Genomic DNA, 14,771 nt, shown 5'->3' on the forward strand with positions numbered 1-14,771 from the left:
CACCATCAAACACTTATGGGAAAGGCAGTTGGTCCCAGTAACTGCTACTTTTTTATGTATCTGTCCTGGTGATGGTTTGCATTTGCAAGTTTTAAGGGTAGAACTTCTCCCTGTGCCTACAGGAAACTCCAGTTGTACGTAGAGTAAGGAGCTTGAGCCATATCAAATGAACAACTTCTTAGAAAACTGTATTTAAAAAGTAAATACTACAAAAAAAATATATGAGGCTTTCTTTTTTTTTTTTTTTAATACAGATAGGACAACTTAAGGTGAATGAGATGCGAAAGTTAAATTAGGCTTCATAATAAATGTTTAATACTTCATGCATTTCTTCTGGTCAGTTCAGAGTTAACACATGTTAAGGTAAATGTTAGTGGAAAAGTTTGATTTGTGTCTTATAGCCACTGGAGGGGAGATGAAAAGTTTACAGTGAATGATATTATGAATCTGAAAAATATGTAAATATGAACAAAAATATTGTTAAGTCAGTTACTCCTTAAGCTGGTAAACTTAAATTCCTATTCAGTCAAGAAAAGCTTACATACAACTAATGAACTTGCTTGTAGTCCATGCACTGTAGAAGGTAAATAAGAAGGTAAATGTTTACTTTGGCCATTCTGGGGTGGAGAGGCTGAGGTGGTGGGAAGGAGGATCAAGAAAGGGGAAAATCATTTGTTGTCACTGCTGTGACAAAAAAAAAAAAAGTCATTTTAGATTTAAATACATACAGATTTTTCATAGAGGCTGATGTTATATATCTAATACCTACACAAAGGCTGAATCTCACCACACATAAAATCTGGCCACAAAAGGTATTTTGTACGATAGGGAGCTTTAGAAAAACATTTGGCAGCTTCACGGTCGCATTCGCATGCCATTTTTTGACATTTGTCTTCTAGAGATTCTGAAAGAAAACACAGTAAATTTGATGTTAGTTTGAAGTAATTAAAAATACCAAATGGAATACCAAGAATTGCTACTTCACATTCCATATTTGCCATATAAATGGCTCTTACATTTCAAGTGCAATAGGAACTATACGGAGCTTTAGTAAGACTTACAGTTCTTTCGTGTTCTTTAGACAGAGCTCTATGCTAGGACATCTCAGCATCAGAGAATATACAAGCATGGTTTGGTTTAGCAACAGTTGATAATCAATGGAACTACCTTGGCAGGTGAAAATATAATAATTGGATAAAGACTTCAATACTCTTCTTCACGTTCTTTAATAAAGGAACTCTGATAACTGGTTCCTCTTTAGAAAGTGGTATGTGACCCTCCCTGCCCGCCCTGTTACTCTAGTGAAACTTGAGTTTGGGAAGATACTGTACATTTCACATATGCTTTAATCCAGTAAATGATGTAGCATTAAAATTACATATGTGAAATAAGGGATGCGAAGATGTTCCGTGTTCAGCTTAAATGGCCCAGTTTTTTTATTAAGGCATTCAGTAAGAAGTTAGGTAAAGTGTGTTTAAGTAGGATAAAATCCATGTCTGGCCATATTTGTTTTATAATTGTAGTGTTGTAACTTAACGGATTTCTTGGCATGAATGTTTCTTCTTGGCATGAACATTTTCTTCTACAGCAATATATTTAGGTTTTATTGTGCCAACCCAGAAACATGTGTTTTTTCTCTCTGCAACTGTCTGTAAACTGAAGAATCCTTGATTATATTTTGTCTGAGTATTTAACATTTTGAAGGCTTAGCCAAATCTCTGCTTGAGATTTGTCTAGGAGCAGGACAAGTGTTCAGTTTTGTGAATGAACTCAAATTCTGCTATGAAATGGAAGTGTTCTTAATCTATACGTATTGACACTGCAACTAGCTACCCTAAGAACTACTCAATAGCATAAGTAGCATAAACAACATGAGAACCATTCCTTCTCTTGTTATTGCTCCAAACTTAATGTTCTCTGTGGTATGCCACAGACTTTGTTTCAGCTTTGTTTCTTGATGACATGTCTACTGTCTTGGCCAGTATTTTAAAATATTGTCAGCTTCTGGTCTGGAACAGGAGCAGAACCTTTACAGCCAAATACAGGTGGACTGTAACTTGACAGTTAATTAGATAGTTTGAGAGAGAAGACGCTTAGTACTTCTGCAGCAGAGGAGGAAACTAGCAAGTAGAGATTCTGCATGAGGTAGACACTTGGGCAAAGTAAAAGTTGAACTATGGTAGTCAGAAATTCAGACTCGTAAACAAGTTTATGTAAGGGTCCACATTTTTGTGGTGCAAATAATAACCAAATCTCAAGCTGATTTGCATTCTAGGTAGTAGCATAAAACTACATGCAAAGTAACTGACCTAGCAACTGATTGAAAAAACCAAATCAACCAAATAAAAACCCCAAACCACACACACACCCCCCCAAACAAAAAAACCCAACCAAACAAAAAAAAACCCAAACCTAACAACCACAAGAAAAAACCCTGCAAATTTTGGGGACTTGTGAGAAGTTACAGTTTCAAAAAGTCTTTGAATTGTATTGGAAAATATTTGCTAAAACCTTAGGAGTTGTGAACAAATAATACAAAAGAAGTGCTGCTTTCTCCTGTTAAACATTTTTTGTTTGTTTCTTTGAGATATTTTGTCCTTCTCTTATACTACAGCATGGTAAGTATTTACATTAGTATTTCGGAGCAATCAAACAAAATTTTATCAGGATGTGGTCAGCCATTTATTGCAACTTGTACACTAATGATGTAAATATTTCCAAATTAATATTTTATGGCTTGTGGACATGTTACTTCCATAAATAAACATAAAATATTTTATTACCTCAGTGTTTGAAACCGTAAGTTGTTATTGTGAATTCATTCATAAATTGCAGTCTCTAGCAGTGGGCTGTGCAACTGATCAGTGGTAATTATGTCAAAAACTTGTCCATCATAAACTTATAAATGGTGTGAAGTATTTTCTGGTAAGTATAAAAAGGATCCTTTTTAAACAGTTGTAATTTTTTCACCTCCTGTTTGTAGTTGCTCTCCAGTTGGAGACCTGCAGGGCATAGCATAGCATGTGTTCCTCAACATATGTAAGTACCAAGTAAAAAGGGGGTTTTTTGGTAGTGTTTTCTGAAAGAAGCTTGTAGATCAGAATTTTCTTTGCTTATGTATGTCAGTAGGTGGGGATTAAGAAGAAGAAACTGCATTCGGTTGGCATAGCTGTGCTTTCTAGAGGCACAGCTTACCCTGGCAAAAAAGTCACAGAAGGATGGTAAAATAAGAATTTTAAATTAAGAAAATGTCTTTATAGAAAGTCAGTGAGACAATCAGGAGAAGTTAAAAAAACCAAACCAAAAAAACCCAACTGAAACTGTTCACTCACCACACACAGCAGTATTGTCTTCACATTCCCAGTGGTAACTTTCTACCTTAGGGTGACAACCTGCTTGTTCTGCCTTACCATAGCAGCAGTCATGGTGAAAGCAGCACCTGAGAGTAACAGAAACAGGCTTGCTTTAATTCATACTGTGGTGATTTATGGTCACATAATCTGGACGGTTTTTATTGGCATCTTTCTACAGGCTATGAAATAATAAAACAGTCAACATATGTGAATGTACAAACAGTTACCTGCCTAGGAGTCCAAACAGGGTAATTGATTAATAGATCAACTGGAAAAAATTACTACTCTTTGATGTAATCAATGATGAGGAAAACATCTGATACACATTGATCTAGTTGAACTTCCTTGTAGATGAAAATACAAGGAATCTTAAAGCTGCCTCACTTTTAAACACAATAAACTTTTATGTGGGTATGCCTTTCTCCTAGCCCCTTCCAAGAAAAAGATTAAATGCCAGAATAGTCTGTCAGATAACGAATAGTTTATTTTTCTGCCAGTTATTGATGCTATTGTAATATTTACTAACAGGGAAGGGACAGGAAGATTTATTAGGCCGCAGCATACTATCAAAAATATCATCTTACAGCCAAGTCCTTAGATGGTGGCTGAAAAGCTGAGAGCAGGTGAAATGTTCAGTAACGAATAGGCACGGGTGCTGTTTAATGGCATGATATAATTAAAACTCTTCAGTATCATGAGAAAATTTGGGAAATTGTCCAAAATGATGATTTCAAAATTGTTCTTGTCATAATTGGGACAATGACTTCATAGACTTTCTACCACATTGTGGAACTGAATGATACTGGTAAGAATGGCATATTGTAATGCTTTAAAAAAGAATTGCTCTTCTGGTGTAGAGTCTTTGGGAGCCCGGAATAGCAAGTAAGGGAGGTAACAAGGACCTGAAACTCGATAGCTTGTAAGTTTTTGCTACAAACTAACTATAATCTTTCTTTTTTTTTTTTTACTCCATGGAAGAACAGGATGTATCCACAAGCTCTTTGCCTTCATTCAGTTTCTTCCTAGTAGCCTAAATCCATCATATTATAGTAGGCACATGATGTTTAGATTGCCTGGGGAATTTCTGTCTGCAATAGAAAAAGTTAATGCTGTGACCTCTCACTTGCAATTACTTTTTTTCCTATGCTTATTAAATAATTACTTGGTAATTCCACATGAATTGCCATTTAAAAGTCCTTCTGTACTTAACAGCTGAAAACCATGTGGCCATGAAGTAGCTCAATGCATCCATTTCATGCATAGAAATAAAAAAACTATAGTGAGTCTTTGTAGCAGTACTAAGGTAAATAAACCAGGAAATACAGCTGCTTTTGCCATAGTGCAGTCTATCCTCATGTGTTTACCCAAATCTTTAGAATTCCTTTTGTCCTCTTTTAAGCATTTTAAATAAAAATAGATGCCTAAGGATTTTATATTTTATCTTGTGAAAGCAATATATGATTGTCTCCATTTGAAAATTTATTTTTATAAGTGGCAGGCAAAAATCTAAATTGCAGTAAGTATTATTTGAGTAATTCTGTTATAGATGTTCTTAGTTCAGATTAAGTATTTCTGTATTTTCACTTAACTTGTTTTCAGGCATAATTCTGAATCTAACAGCCCACAATGTAGCTCAAAACTTAAAGAAATCACACTTGGTAAGAAGGTGTCTCTACATTCAATTGGTGCAATTCTTGATTCTGTTCAAATGCAGTAGATTAAGTACACTCACTTCTGGCTTGTTCTTAACATTCTGTAGCTATTAAAACCCAGACCACAAATAGCTAACTGTGTTTTGCGCAGAAGCAACTTCTTGCTATTGTGGGACTTTTACAACGTGAAAAAATTGCCTAAATGAAAGACTGGCAAACTGCAGATTTTCCATCGTTATCTTTAGGTATACACATGACCAGAATTAATAATAGTCCCTTCTTTTTTGTGTGTGCTGCTAGTCATTAAAGTAGCAACTACATCCTACAAAATTGTCTTTAAAATAGTGCATCCAAACACTTGACATATGTAGGCAAAGATTTTAAAAGTTTTAGGCCTAATCACACCTAGAATCTTTATTAAAAAAAAAAATAATCAGATTTGAACTTTCCATATATTCTACCCTAAATGTAAGTATCAGACATTTATTTTAATTTACAATGTATCTGTCTGATAAGTCAGAACTTGAGATGTCACATTTAGTGGGGAAATATATCATTATAATGGTAAACTTGAAAATAGAAAACCTTTCTTTAACTACTGTAACCAGAAAATCATCTTCCTGTCAGCTAATGTTCAATTATAAATTAAATTGATGGTAGTCAGTATGCTGAGACTTAGTACTAAATACAAAAGTCTGTTTTAGAATTATTTTACTAACAATTCATAATTCCTTTTATTCAAAAATTATTTTTCAACAGGTTGAATTTTGAATAAATTTCTATATTATTTTACATACTAATGAAATGGTATGGATGGTAATAGAATCAAAAGATTTTTTCAATTGTGATTATTTTTGAAATTATTCTTTACTTTCATAGATAGCTTGAATGTTTGAGCTTTAAAGCTTCTCCAAGAAGACTTTAGTTCTTCAGCCCTTGGCCAAACAGCAGAAAAGAAACTCAATTGTACTGTGAATCCAATATGAATGCAATGAGAGTTTGAGTTAAAGGCAAGCAGGACTCATGTAGATCTACAGTAACACAATTTTAATGCTTTAGAGTTTCTTGGGAGTCAGAGGTGTGTTTAAACTCAGTTCCCTCACTGATATTAAACAGGCCTAATTAATCTTTTAGTCCTTTTACTCTGTCATCTGCATACATTCAGACTTAATTACTCAGATAAATAGTTACTCTTACCAGTCTACTCTGTCCTTGGGCCATCCTCTTCCTCCCAGACCACAGTAGCATCCATAACGTAGGTAGGCAAAAGGAGATCGTCCTGTAGTACATCTAATGGCTCCGGCCAATTCAAGAATTCCTCTTCGATTTCTAGAATGGGCTTCCCCAGAAGTGTCTCTATAAACTGCGGAATAAAAAAATCTTTAGTGAATTGAACATGCAGATAAAAAATAGTTGGGGGGTGGGTTGTTTTTTTTAACTTCGATAATGAATGTCAGTACTTGAAAATAATAGTTTTCTTTTTGACACTTTGAGGCCACAGTGCTTGACCCATTCCCTTTTTACCGCAATCTGTAGAGAGCACAATACTGAACAACATTATGAATAGCTGCGGTGGTTTCCTCCTATCAAGATAGCATACAATGGCAGACTTCAGTCATTCCGGTCTTAAAACTGGCAAGGGCTAGCATGTGTTCTGTGGTCTAGGTCCACTAATCTGCTAAGATTAGATGCCCTGAGTGTTGAAGTATTTTCCTTACCATAACATGCAATTTTGCTTATGTTGCTGTTTTGTAGAATGTAATGCTTAACATTTGAACAAATATGTCCTCTATGATGGGGTTGGTTTTCCTCGTTTTTAGACAAAGAAGCCAAATAACTGGAGGTGGGGGGTGGGGTGGGTGTGGAGCAGGGAAATAGACTGGTGCTTGGAGCAATTTGCAGGGAAATTAGAAGAAGGGTTGCTTATTTTTTTCTGTTTGATTTTGTCATTGTTGTGATTGTCACCATTATTTCTCCAGAACAAGACTGTATTTAGGAACTTTATTTTAACTATCCCATGATGGTACTAAAGCAGTAGGTCCAGGGGAGCAGATAAATGTTGAGACACGAGGTAACATTTTTTAGGGCTTCATGTCATCCTTCAGGTTGAGCTAATGCATCGAAGACCCTTAATGGTAGTGGGCAGCATTTCCTTGCAGTGCAGGCTCCAAGCTATTTGCAGCACTCTTTAAGTAGTTGGATGACTACAAAACAAGTTAGCGGAACGCCGCTGATTAAAGTTGTCTTACTAATTAAACTAATGATTTATTTTGGTACGAGGAGAGCAGTTTATAGAAACTTTGACTCCCAGAACTGGATACAGATTGGGAAAAAGATTAAGATTTAATAACGGATAAGATCTGCGAGAGAGCACAAAAAATATTTAGACTTTGTCATTGAAGGCTTTGATATTTATTTTCCTACAGAATAGCTATATGATTATACAGTTTTTATATAATCTGTATAATCATGTAATCTATTATAGTAGACTGACTAATCTATTATAACAGATTATATTATTAACTATAATCAGTTAATGGAAGATCTGCCAGAAAAAATATTGTTCCCAGCACAGTTGAGCAACTTGAAATGCATGGGATGCTGGTGACCTCAGGCACTTGTAATTTTGTAAAAGAAAGGGATTTGAACACCTCATGAAATCACATTAAGAAACACAATTCATTTGTATGTGAGAGTGGTAAAAAAAGCTTTAGGTAATCCTTACTTATGAAAATAGCTAGGCTTCCTAAGACAATATTTAGTACTTTTCAGACTGGTGACTACTCCCAGATCTTGTTTCTTCCTGCTTTGTGGGCACGTGATCTATTGAGAGGAAAGCATGCTGAAATAAACTTGCGCATGCATCTTTAGCCACTGATTAAAAGCAAGAGCATCTTGAGGAGTTAAAAAAGCTTCCTTGGCTATGTAGTCACTTGCAGTTTCATTTAAAAACCTTTCTATTGGCACTAAAACTTCCTTACTAAAATAGTGAAGAGTATCTATTGTGTCACGGCTCCTGTTCCAGGATACTATCTGCTGTTTAGTTATATAGGTTTTCTGGTAAAAAGATCCTCTCACACCTTCCCAAGGGGTCCATAAGGTGTACTGGGTGGACTCTTTGGAACTCGTAGTCCTAGGTGTTAAAATAATAGTCACGTTGTGGAACTGACACATGATCATCTCCCATTCCATTACAGCTCTGAATATATGTTTCAGCTCTGGGTGGCAGAAGCATCCATTTGAGTATAACCAGATTCTTAGTTTTACGATAGCATTGAAAGTGTTATCTTCACTCTCGGTACAGGTTCAGTAAGCTTCCAGCTGAAAAAAAACTGCAGTAAGGCTGCGGCATTACGGATGACAACTGCTTATACTCTTAAATGTTTAGTAAGATTTGGCTAGACTCTTGTAGCTAGCCAGTAATGTCTGAAGGAACCATGTTAGTGGCTAATGGCAAAGCTAGGTTTGCTCTGCATGAAGTTAGTGATTCTGAAGTGGTGAATTTTTACATTGTCTCTCAGTTCCTGGCAACTGGGGAAGGATGGTATAGGAGAGCTACAAGAGAGGAAGAGGAAACTAAGAACTTCCAAGTCATATTCCTGGTTTCATCAGAGAATTGTTTGCTAACTTTGGACAAATCCCAGCCCCTTAATTTAAATCCATGCAAAGTAGAGGTGATGAACTGCGTGCTCTCTGAGGAGCTCAAGTATAAATCTTTAAAATGTGCTGTGTAACTTAAAAAAAAAAGACATGAACTTTTTGTAGTTGCAATTTATTTCTGTTACAGCATCTGGACATCCAGGTATAAACCAAGACTGTATTGTACTGTAGATACTCTGAATATGACCAAAGGAAAAGTCTCTGTCCCAACAGCTTTGTAACCCGAGTTTAACAAAAGCAATGAAAGACCATCCAAGAACACATAGAACTATGGAAACAATAAGAGTATCAGTATTATGATGGTAGCATTAGTGTATTAGCAACATAATAAAATTTCCAAAGTATTCTACCAGAACTTTGGTGGAATAGAGTGACATTCAGCATATTTCCAAATGTTTCATGATTAAGGTATGTTTTTTAAAAATCTGTGTGGTTTTGTTTGGTTTTATGAAGACCTCCCATTTATCTTTATGGAAAAGAGTATTTCTACAGGATTGATTATGCATTCCTGAAAGAGTAGTGTCGTCCTTCTATGTCGAGCCTGTTTTTTGTTTTTGTCATGCAGATTGTGTGCAGCTCTGTCAAAGGCAATATTGTGGGTGAAGAAAAAGGGAGGGAACTGGATTGCATTTATTTTAATTTCATTGCTTTATAGTGTGTATGAAAAAAATAAAACCATGCTAATCCGAAGGCTACTTTAGGCACCATAAAATAGCAGATGGAGAAAGAAAAAACCCCAGACAAATCTATACAGTTGTCTTTGTGATTGTAATGACTAAGCCAGAGAGATCAAAAGCCATGAGGTGACTTTCTGAAGGTTGAAATTAAGTAAACACTAAAGACAGCGTGAGAGAAAGTAACAGCAGGCAATCACATTATATTTGTGTTGTGCTTTTTAAAACTGTAATTCCTGTTGCCCAAATTGGAGCCCTGCTGTGTTTGGGGAGTTTGAACTTCATCATACTGTCTTGGTTTGTTGCCTGTATAAGCTCTTGAGAGTTCAGGTTGTGCTAAATGCTGTACGTTGTTATGTCTTTGCAAGATGTTTTCCACTACACCTTCCTCTCCTTTTTCCTAGTTTTCTGAATAGCTTACAACAGTATGTAAAAATCCAGTCCCTTAAATTTCCATATGCATAGAGAAAAAAATCCTACATTTTAGAAACACATGATTTTTTGGTGAAAGGTTGTAGTTCTCATAACATTTTATTCTTTGCAATGGGCACAATGCGAACATAGTAATTATTTTTGTGGCTATATAATCATATTTTTATTGAGATGCACAACTTTGCATAATTATGATATATAACTATATTAATCATTAGCATCTAATACAGTCTATGATGTTTTGTGGGTTTAAAAAGAAATTTTAAGCCATTCTTTCAAAGACTGAGGCTACAGAAACATTTTTTTATGCTAAATATGTGTAAGATTTCCTATAGTGATATTTCCTTTGTACAGTCATAGTGTTCCAGTAGTTCAGAACTTGAAACTTGGCAATAAGCAGATTTTCTGATACATATCCAAGATCTTGCCAGAAGTGGAAACCTTTGAACTGTGTGCATTATAGGTTTGGGTTGTTTTGTTTTGTTTTTTGCTTAGATTTGTTCCTCTTGTTTCATAAGCCATCAAGAATGGCCCTTTTCTCCTCATCTTCTTGCCCAGACTACTGATGTGCTATCTCCAAAACCTGTGCTCACGTGTGAAGTTTTTGAGAGGATAAATTTGCCTGTTTAGATACTGTGGACCAAGCATTGAGAAACAGGTAAATTGCATTTCCCTTCCTCCTTACTGCCTACGGAATGGGTGACTGTGATGCCTGACTCAGAGCTATCGGAGTGAAGCCAGGTGCTCTGTAATGATCACTCGAGGCTGGCAGAAGCAGTGAAAAAGTCTTTCATTGCTTTCCTTAATATTCTTGTTGAGGTTTGGTGAAGTCTGGAGCATGATCACAATGCAGAAAGAATAATAGGGGCATGCTGAGGTCAGGAAGTAGAATTGGGGCAGTGAGCTTGGTGGGACCTTAAGTTGGCACCCTACCTTATGGTCTTTAATCATGCGACTGCCTCTTTTCCCCACCCCCAGACCCTGCTTCATTCTGTGCGCAGAATCTGTTCTAAGAATGAATTGAGGCTCTTGTCCTTAGGATCCTTCTATTTGCATTTGGTTTCATGAATTTGCAAGCTGCGTAGGAATGTATAAAAAAGTGCAAGAAGACAAAAGGGAATCTCTTAATTAAGGCAGCTGAATGCTATTCTGGAAAACTGGATTTTATCCTTACAGCTGTCACAAAGGTTGAGCATGAGGTTAATTTAATCACTTTAAAACAATGCCTATTGATGTTTACTAACAGTATGCTCTCATATCCTGGGGTTGGAGTACCAAACTACTGCAATACTTGGTGAGAGCCAGGCTTTGAGTAGTTGAAGTTCCACATAATTTTAAGTAGCCGTAGGTAAAATCGGGTTCTAATGGCTCACCACAGGAACCTAAAATTAGTGGATGCTTTTTTGTGTCAGCCCCCCTACCTATCTGAAAAAGAGGGATGATTTAATAAAGTTTCACAGAAGTGTGAAAGAAATAAATACATTCAGATACTATACTGATGAATACCTCAGAAAACCTATGAGGAAATGGACTGTAAATTATTACAACTGGTCTTTAATACTGCTCAATAAATAGGACATAGGAGAAAAAAAAAATTCTTGCAAAGTGAGTAGTTGGCTACGCTCAGGTATGAGGCAGGGGTCCTTTAATTACATTCTCACATCATAACTTATTCATAAAGACTGACTCATTCTTTCAGAATAACCCAGTTATGGTTTTGTAGGCAATCTCAGTTCTTGCAGTTCCTAGCTTTTGAACTGCTTTGTAATTTAAGTGCTCTGAGATAGCGCCCTCTAACACCCACAAGAAGAGCGTGGGTAAAGGTATTGGCTTTGTAGAAAGATTATTATTACACATGCAATCTGCAGTCTGATTTTAAATACTGAACTTTTTAACATGCTTGCACATTACTGATGAACTTTTTTAATGTGAGACCCTCCAGCAAAACTCCCATGTTGCACATGTAAGTTGATGGGCTGTGAGTGCAGTGACAGTCCACAGCTGTCAGCCGGCATCTCCGTATTTTCCACTGGGATGAGTTATACCCACGTTATGCCCAAGCGCTTCAGACAATCTTTCAAAGTACTTCTTTTCAAAGCGTTAATGATCACTTGCCGTGCTCATTTCTCCTAATGCTCTTTTCTCTTCCCCCTACTCCTTCTTTCCCCCCAGACACAACCAAGCCCCATCCCTCAGTGTACGAAGCGCCCTGAGACAGGCGAGCGCATCCAGCAGACACGGTCTGGGAGGCGTTGCTGGACGGGGGCGCTTCCCTACCGGGGAGGATCAGCTGCCCGGTACACTACTCGTCCGGTGCCGGAGCCCTCGCCTGCCCCAGTCTGAGCCCCGACACGGGGCCCGCAGCGGCTATACTCACCGGCCGCGAGCAGCAGCAGCAGCAGGGGCGGCCGCAGGGGCAGCGCCGGGCGGCGGGGTCCCATGGGCAGCGCGGCGGGCGGGTCTTCGCAGCTCCCGGGGGCAGGCAAGGATGCGGGCTCTCGGCAGAAGTGCCTTGCTCCAGGAGCACAGTGTGTAGAGTGAGCCAGAGCAGCTGCGTGCCAGCTATAAAAGGCTGCTTTCTGCCCCGAGTCGGGTCCCCCGGAGCCAGAGCTGAAGACCACGATCTGCTGTCCCTCTGGCCAGAAGGGAGGAGCTGCCGCTGAAAGACCTAGGCAGAGCTGGGACTTGTCATTCGGGTAGCGAAGCGCCGTGCAGATGCAGAGGGAACCCTGTAGTCAGGTTGCCTGCTGGTCTCTGATGAGGGGGCCTCCACTCCGCTCCTCCAGGACTTTCTTGCTCTGGTAGCTATAATTTCTCTTTGAATTACAGCACTTCCTAGATAATTTAATCTAGATCTGGAGAGTTAAGATGGCAGCGAACTGTGTTGTAAGTTATTCTAGTGGTTAATTATAATCAGTGCTGAATATGCGTGCTATACCTGTAGTCTGAATTTGCCAAAATTCATCTCCTGATTGCTAGTTTTCTTGGAGGACTAAATAAATCAACTCCTAAACTGGTTATGGATATTTGTAGCTTCATCAAAATAACTTTTTAACCTTCCCTCAATCAAAATAAGAGTTATACTGAGTATTTTTTTGTACATTATGTAATCTTTGCATACTCTTGCATTATTTTGTAAAACTTACAACTAGATGCCGTATTGCAATCACGGTTTCATTACCCCTCTCAACACACAGACAATACCACTTGCTTTTATGTGATTTTTTTCCTTGCTCATATGGTCCAATATTTCATCAGACCTTTTATTATTGCACTGAAACCAGTGCATCTCCTGTCAGTTGTTCAAGCAATCAGGACCCTGAAATTTTGGTTATTGACTTTTTTTGTGTGTGTGTGTGTGGTTTGTTCTTTTGTTTATATGGTTTTGGCATTATTATGTTCTGGGATATGACCCCCACTGGATCCCATTGAGGCCTACACTGCTAGGATAAGGAAGGAGAGATAAAAACATAGGGGTTTTTTATGGAAGTTGCCAAGAACTTGTTCTTGGTCATGTCCTCTTACTATTGGAGACCAGCTGGTAGGAATTTTTTAGTGAATGGTATTTTCATCAAAGAAATAAAATATTTTTTTGATGTGCATACTTAAGGATAATTCTACTTTTGCATTAAAATGCTCTGAGTACTGCATTACATCATTGCTCTTTAATCACAAGAGAAGTAGAAAATTGTATGTGGTCTGATTCCAAAAGACAAAAAGCATGCACAGACAGATTTGTTTTTGTTATGCTCTCATTAATCTGTGTTCTATGAAATGTTTGTGTTGGCACTGAAGTTAGGGTAGCGTGGGATAAATGTGGAAGCACATCAATTTAAGGTAGGCTATCGATAGGCCTTTGTACACCTGATATGCCTTTGTGCAGCTACATGCAGGACACTAGAAATGGTATGTTAGCCCAATCAAAACTGTGTATGGTGCCTGAACAAGCAGACGGGATCATGGTATGAACTTGACAAACCAGAAGCAAGCAGGATTTCCAGCTCGAGTGCTTGTATTCTGCAAAGGGATGAAAGTTGTTGCAGGCTTGCTGTGGGACTGCGACTTCCTGCTTATCGATAGCTTCTGCTATCGCAGTAGCTTCTGCTGCCAGCTAGTCTTTCCGTCCCTGCCTTTTGGATCTTATGAACATAGTGTACCCCAGCTACCACTGTGTTTCCCAACAGAGATAGACTAGAATACTAGTGAAACAGGATCTGTGGCAAACATAAATGTTGTCAACGAGAAGTCTTGGTAATGTACAAGTCACAATAGAAAACCCACCTATTTGGGATAGATTTTAAAATTTTTTTTATTTTTTTTAAGATTTTGTTGCTACTGCCATCAACTGGGTCAAAGCAATTTTCCTATTACTCATGGAGTCACATCGCTAATTACTGTTACTCTATTTTCATACTGTCACTTATACTGCATTTGTTTACTGACTCTTCCGGTCAATAAGTCACACCTATTAGAACATTTTAATAGTGTTCAACAGCATTTAGTGAAACTTCCAGTTGAACAGTATCCCATCCAGCATACCATTGGATATGACAATGAAAACAATATCCAGGGAAGCAACATGAATTACACTTCATGTTTGTTCTTCAGAAGACTGACTGATGGAATGTGTTAGTGCGCTTGATGTTGGATTAGTGCAGTTTATATGTTTTTCTCTGAAGGAAGGAAAGTAATCCTAAAACCACGAAAAAATCAAGTGAGATGGAAATGTTCAGAAAAAATCAAGTGAGATGGAAATGTTAGAAAGCAAATGAAGATGCGAAGTGAGAAAAACTATATGAAGCGATGAAGTAAGGAATGCAAGTCAGGAGTTCTATTTCCTACAAGTTGTAGAAAAAGTTCAAAGGAAAACATCTATTGAAACTGGGGGGAAGGGGGCGGCAGAAATCTGAAAGAAGGAAATATTTTCATTGAGGTGAGTTAGGTTGCCCAGTTAATTGCCATGACATATGGCTAAGAAAATATACTAGTAACAGACTGGA

General features: G+C 37.7%; 1 protein-coding gene across 2 annotated transcripts; it reads right to left on the minus strand.

The window, feature by feature from the left end:
* Positions 1-228: 228 nt before the first annotated feature.
* Positions 229-14,475, minus strand: PLA2G10 (phospholipase A2 group X). 2 transcript variants are annotated; one of them, XM_075767837.1, is made up of 4 exons: positions 12,149-14,475; positions 6,203-6,368; positions 3,333-3,439; positions 229-904 (listed from the first exon to the last, which is right to left on the minus strand). In XM_075767837.1, exons 1-4 carry the CDS (start codon positions 12,210-12,212, stop codon positions 759-761), a joined length of 483 nt encoding a protein of 160 aa, XP_075623952.1. In that variant the 5' UTR covers positions 12,213-14,475; the 3' UTR covers positions 229-758. The 2 variants fall into 2 exon arrangements, with proteins under 2 accessions (XP_075623952.1, XP_075623951.1); XM_075767836.1 differs by lacking the exon at positions 12,149-14,475 and adding an exon at positions 8,086-8,288.
* Between the last annotated feature and the right edge of the window lie 296 nt (positions 14,476-14,771).

This window comes from Balearica regulorum, chromosome 15, assembly GCF_011004875.1.
Source record: "Balearica regulorum gibbericeps isolate bBalReg1 chromosome 15, bBalReg1.pri, whole genome shotgun sequence".
Taxonomy (NCBI): Eukaryota; Metazoa; Chordata; class Aves; order Gruiformes; family Gruidae; genus Balearica; species Balearica regulorum.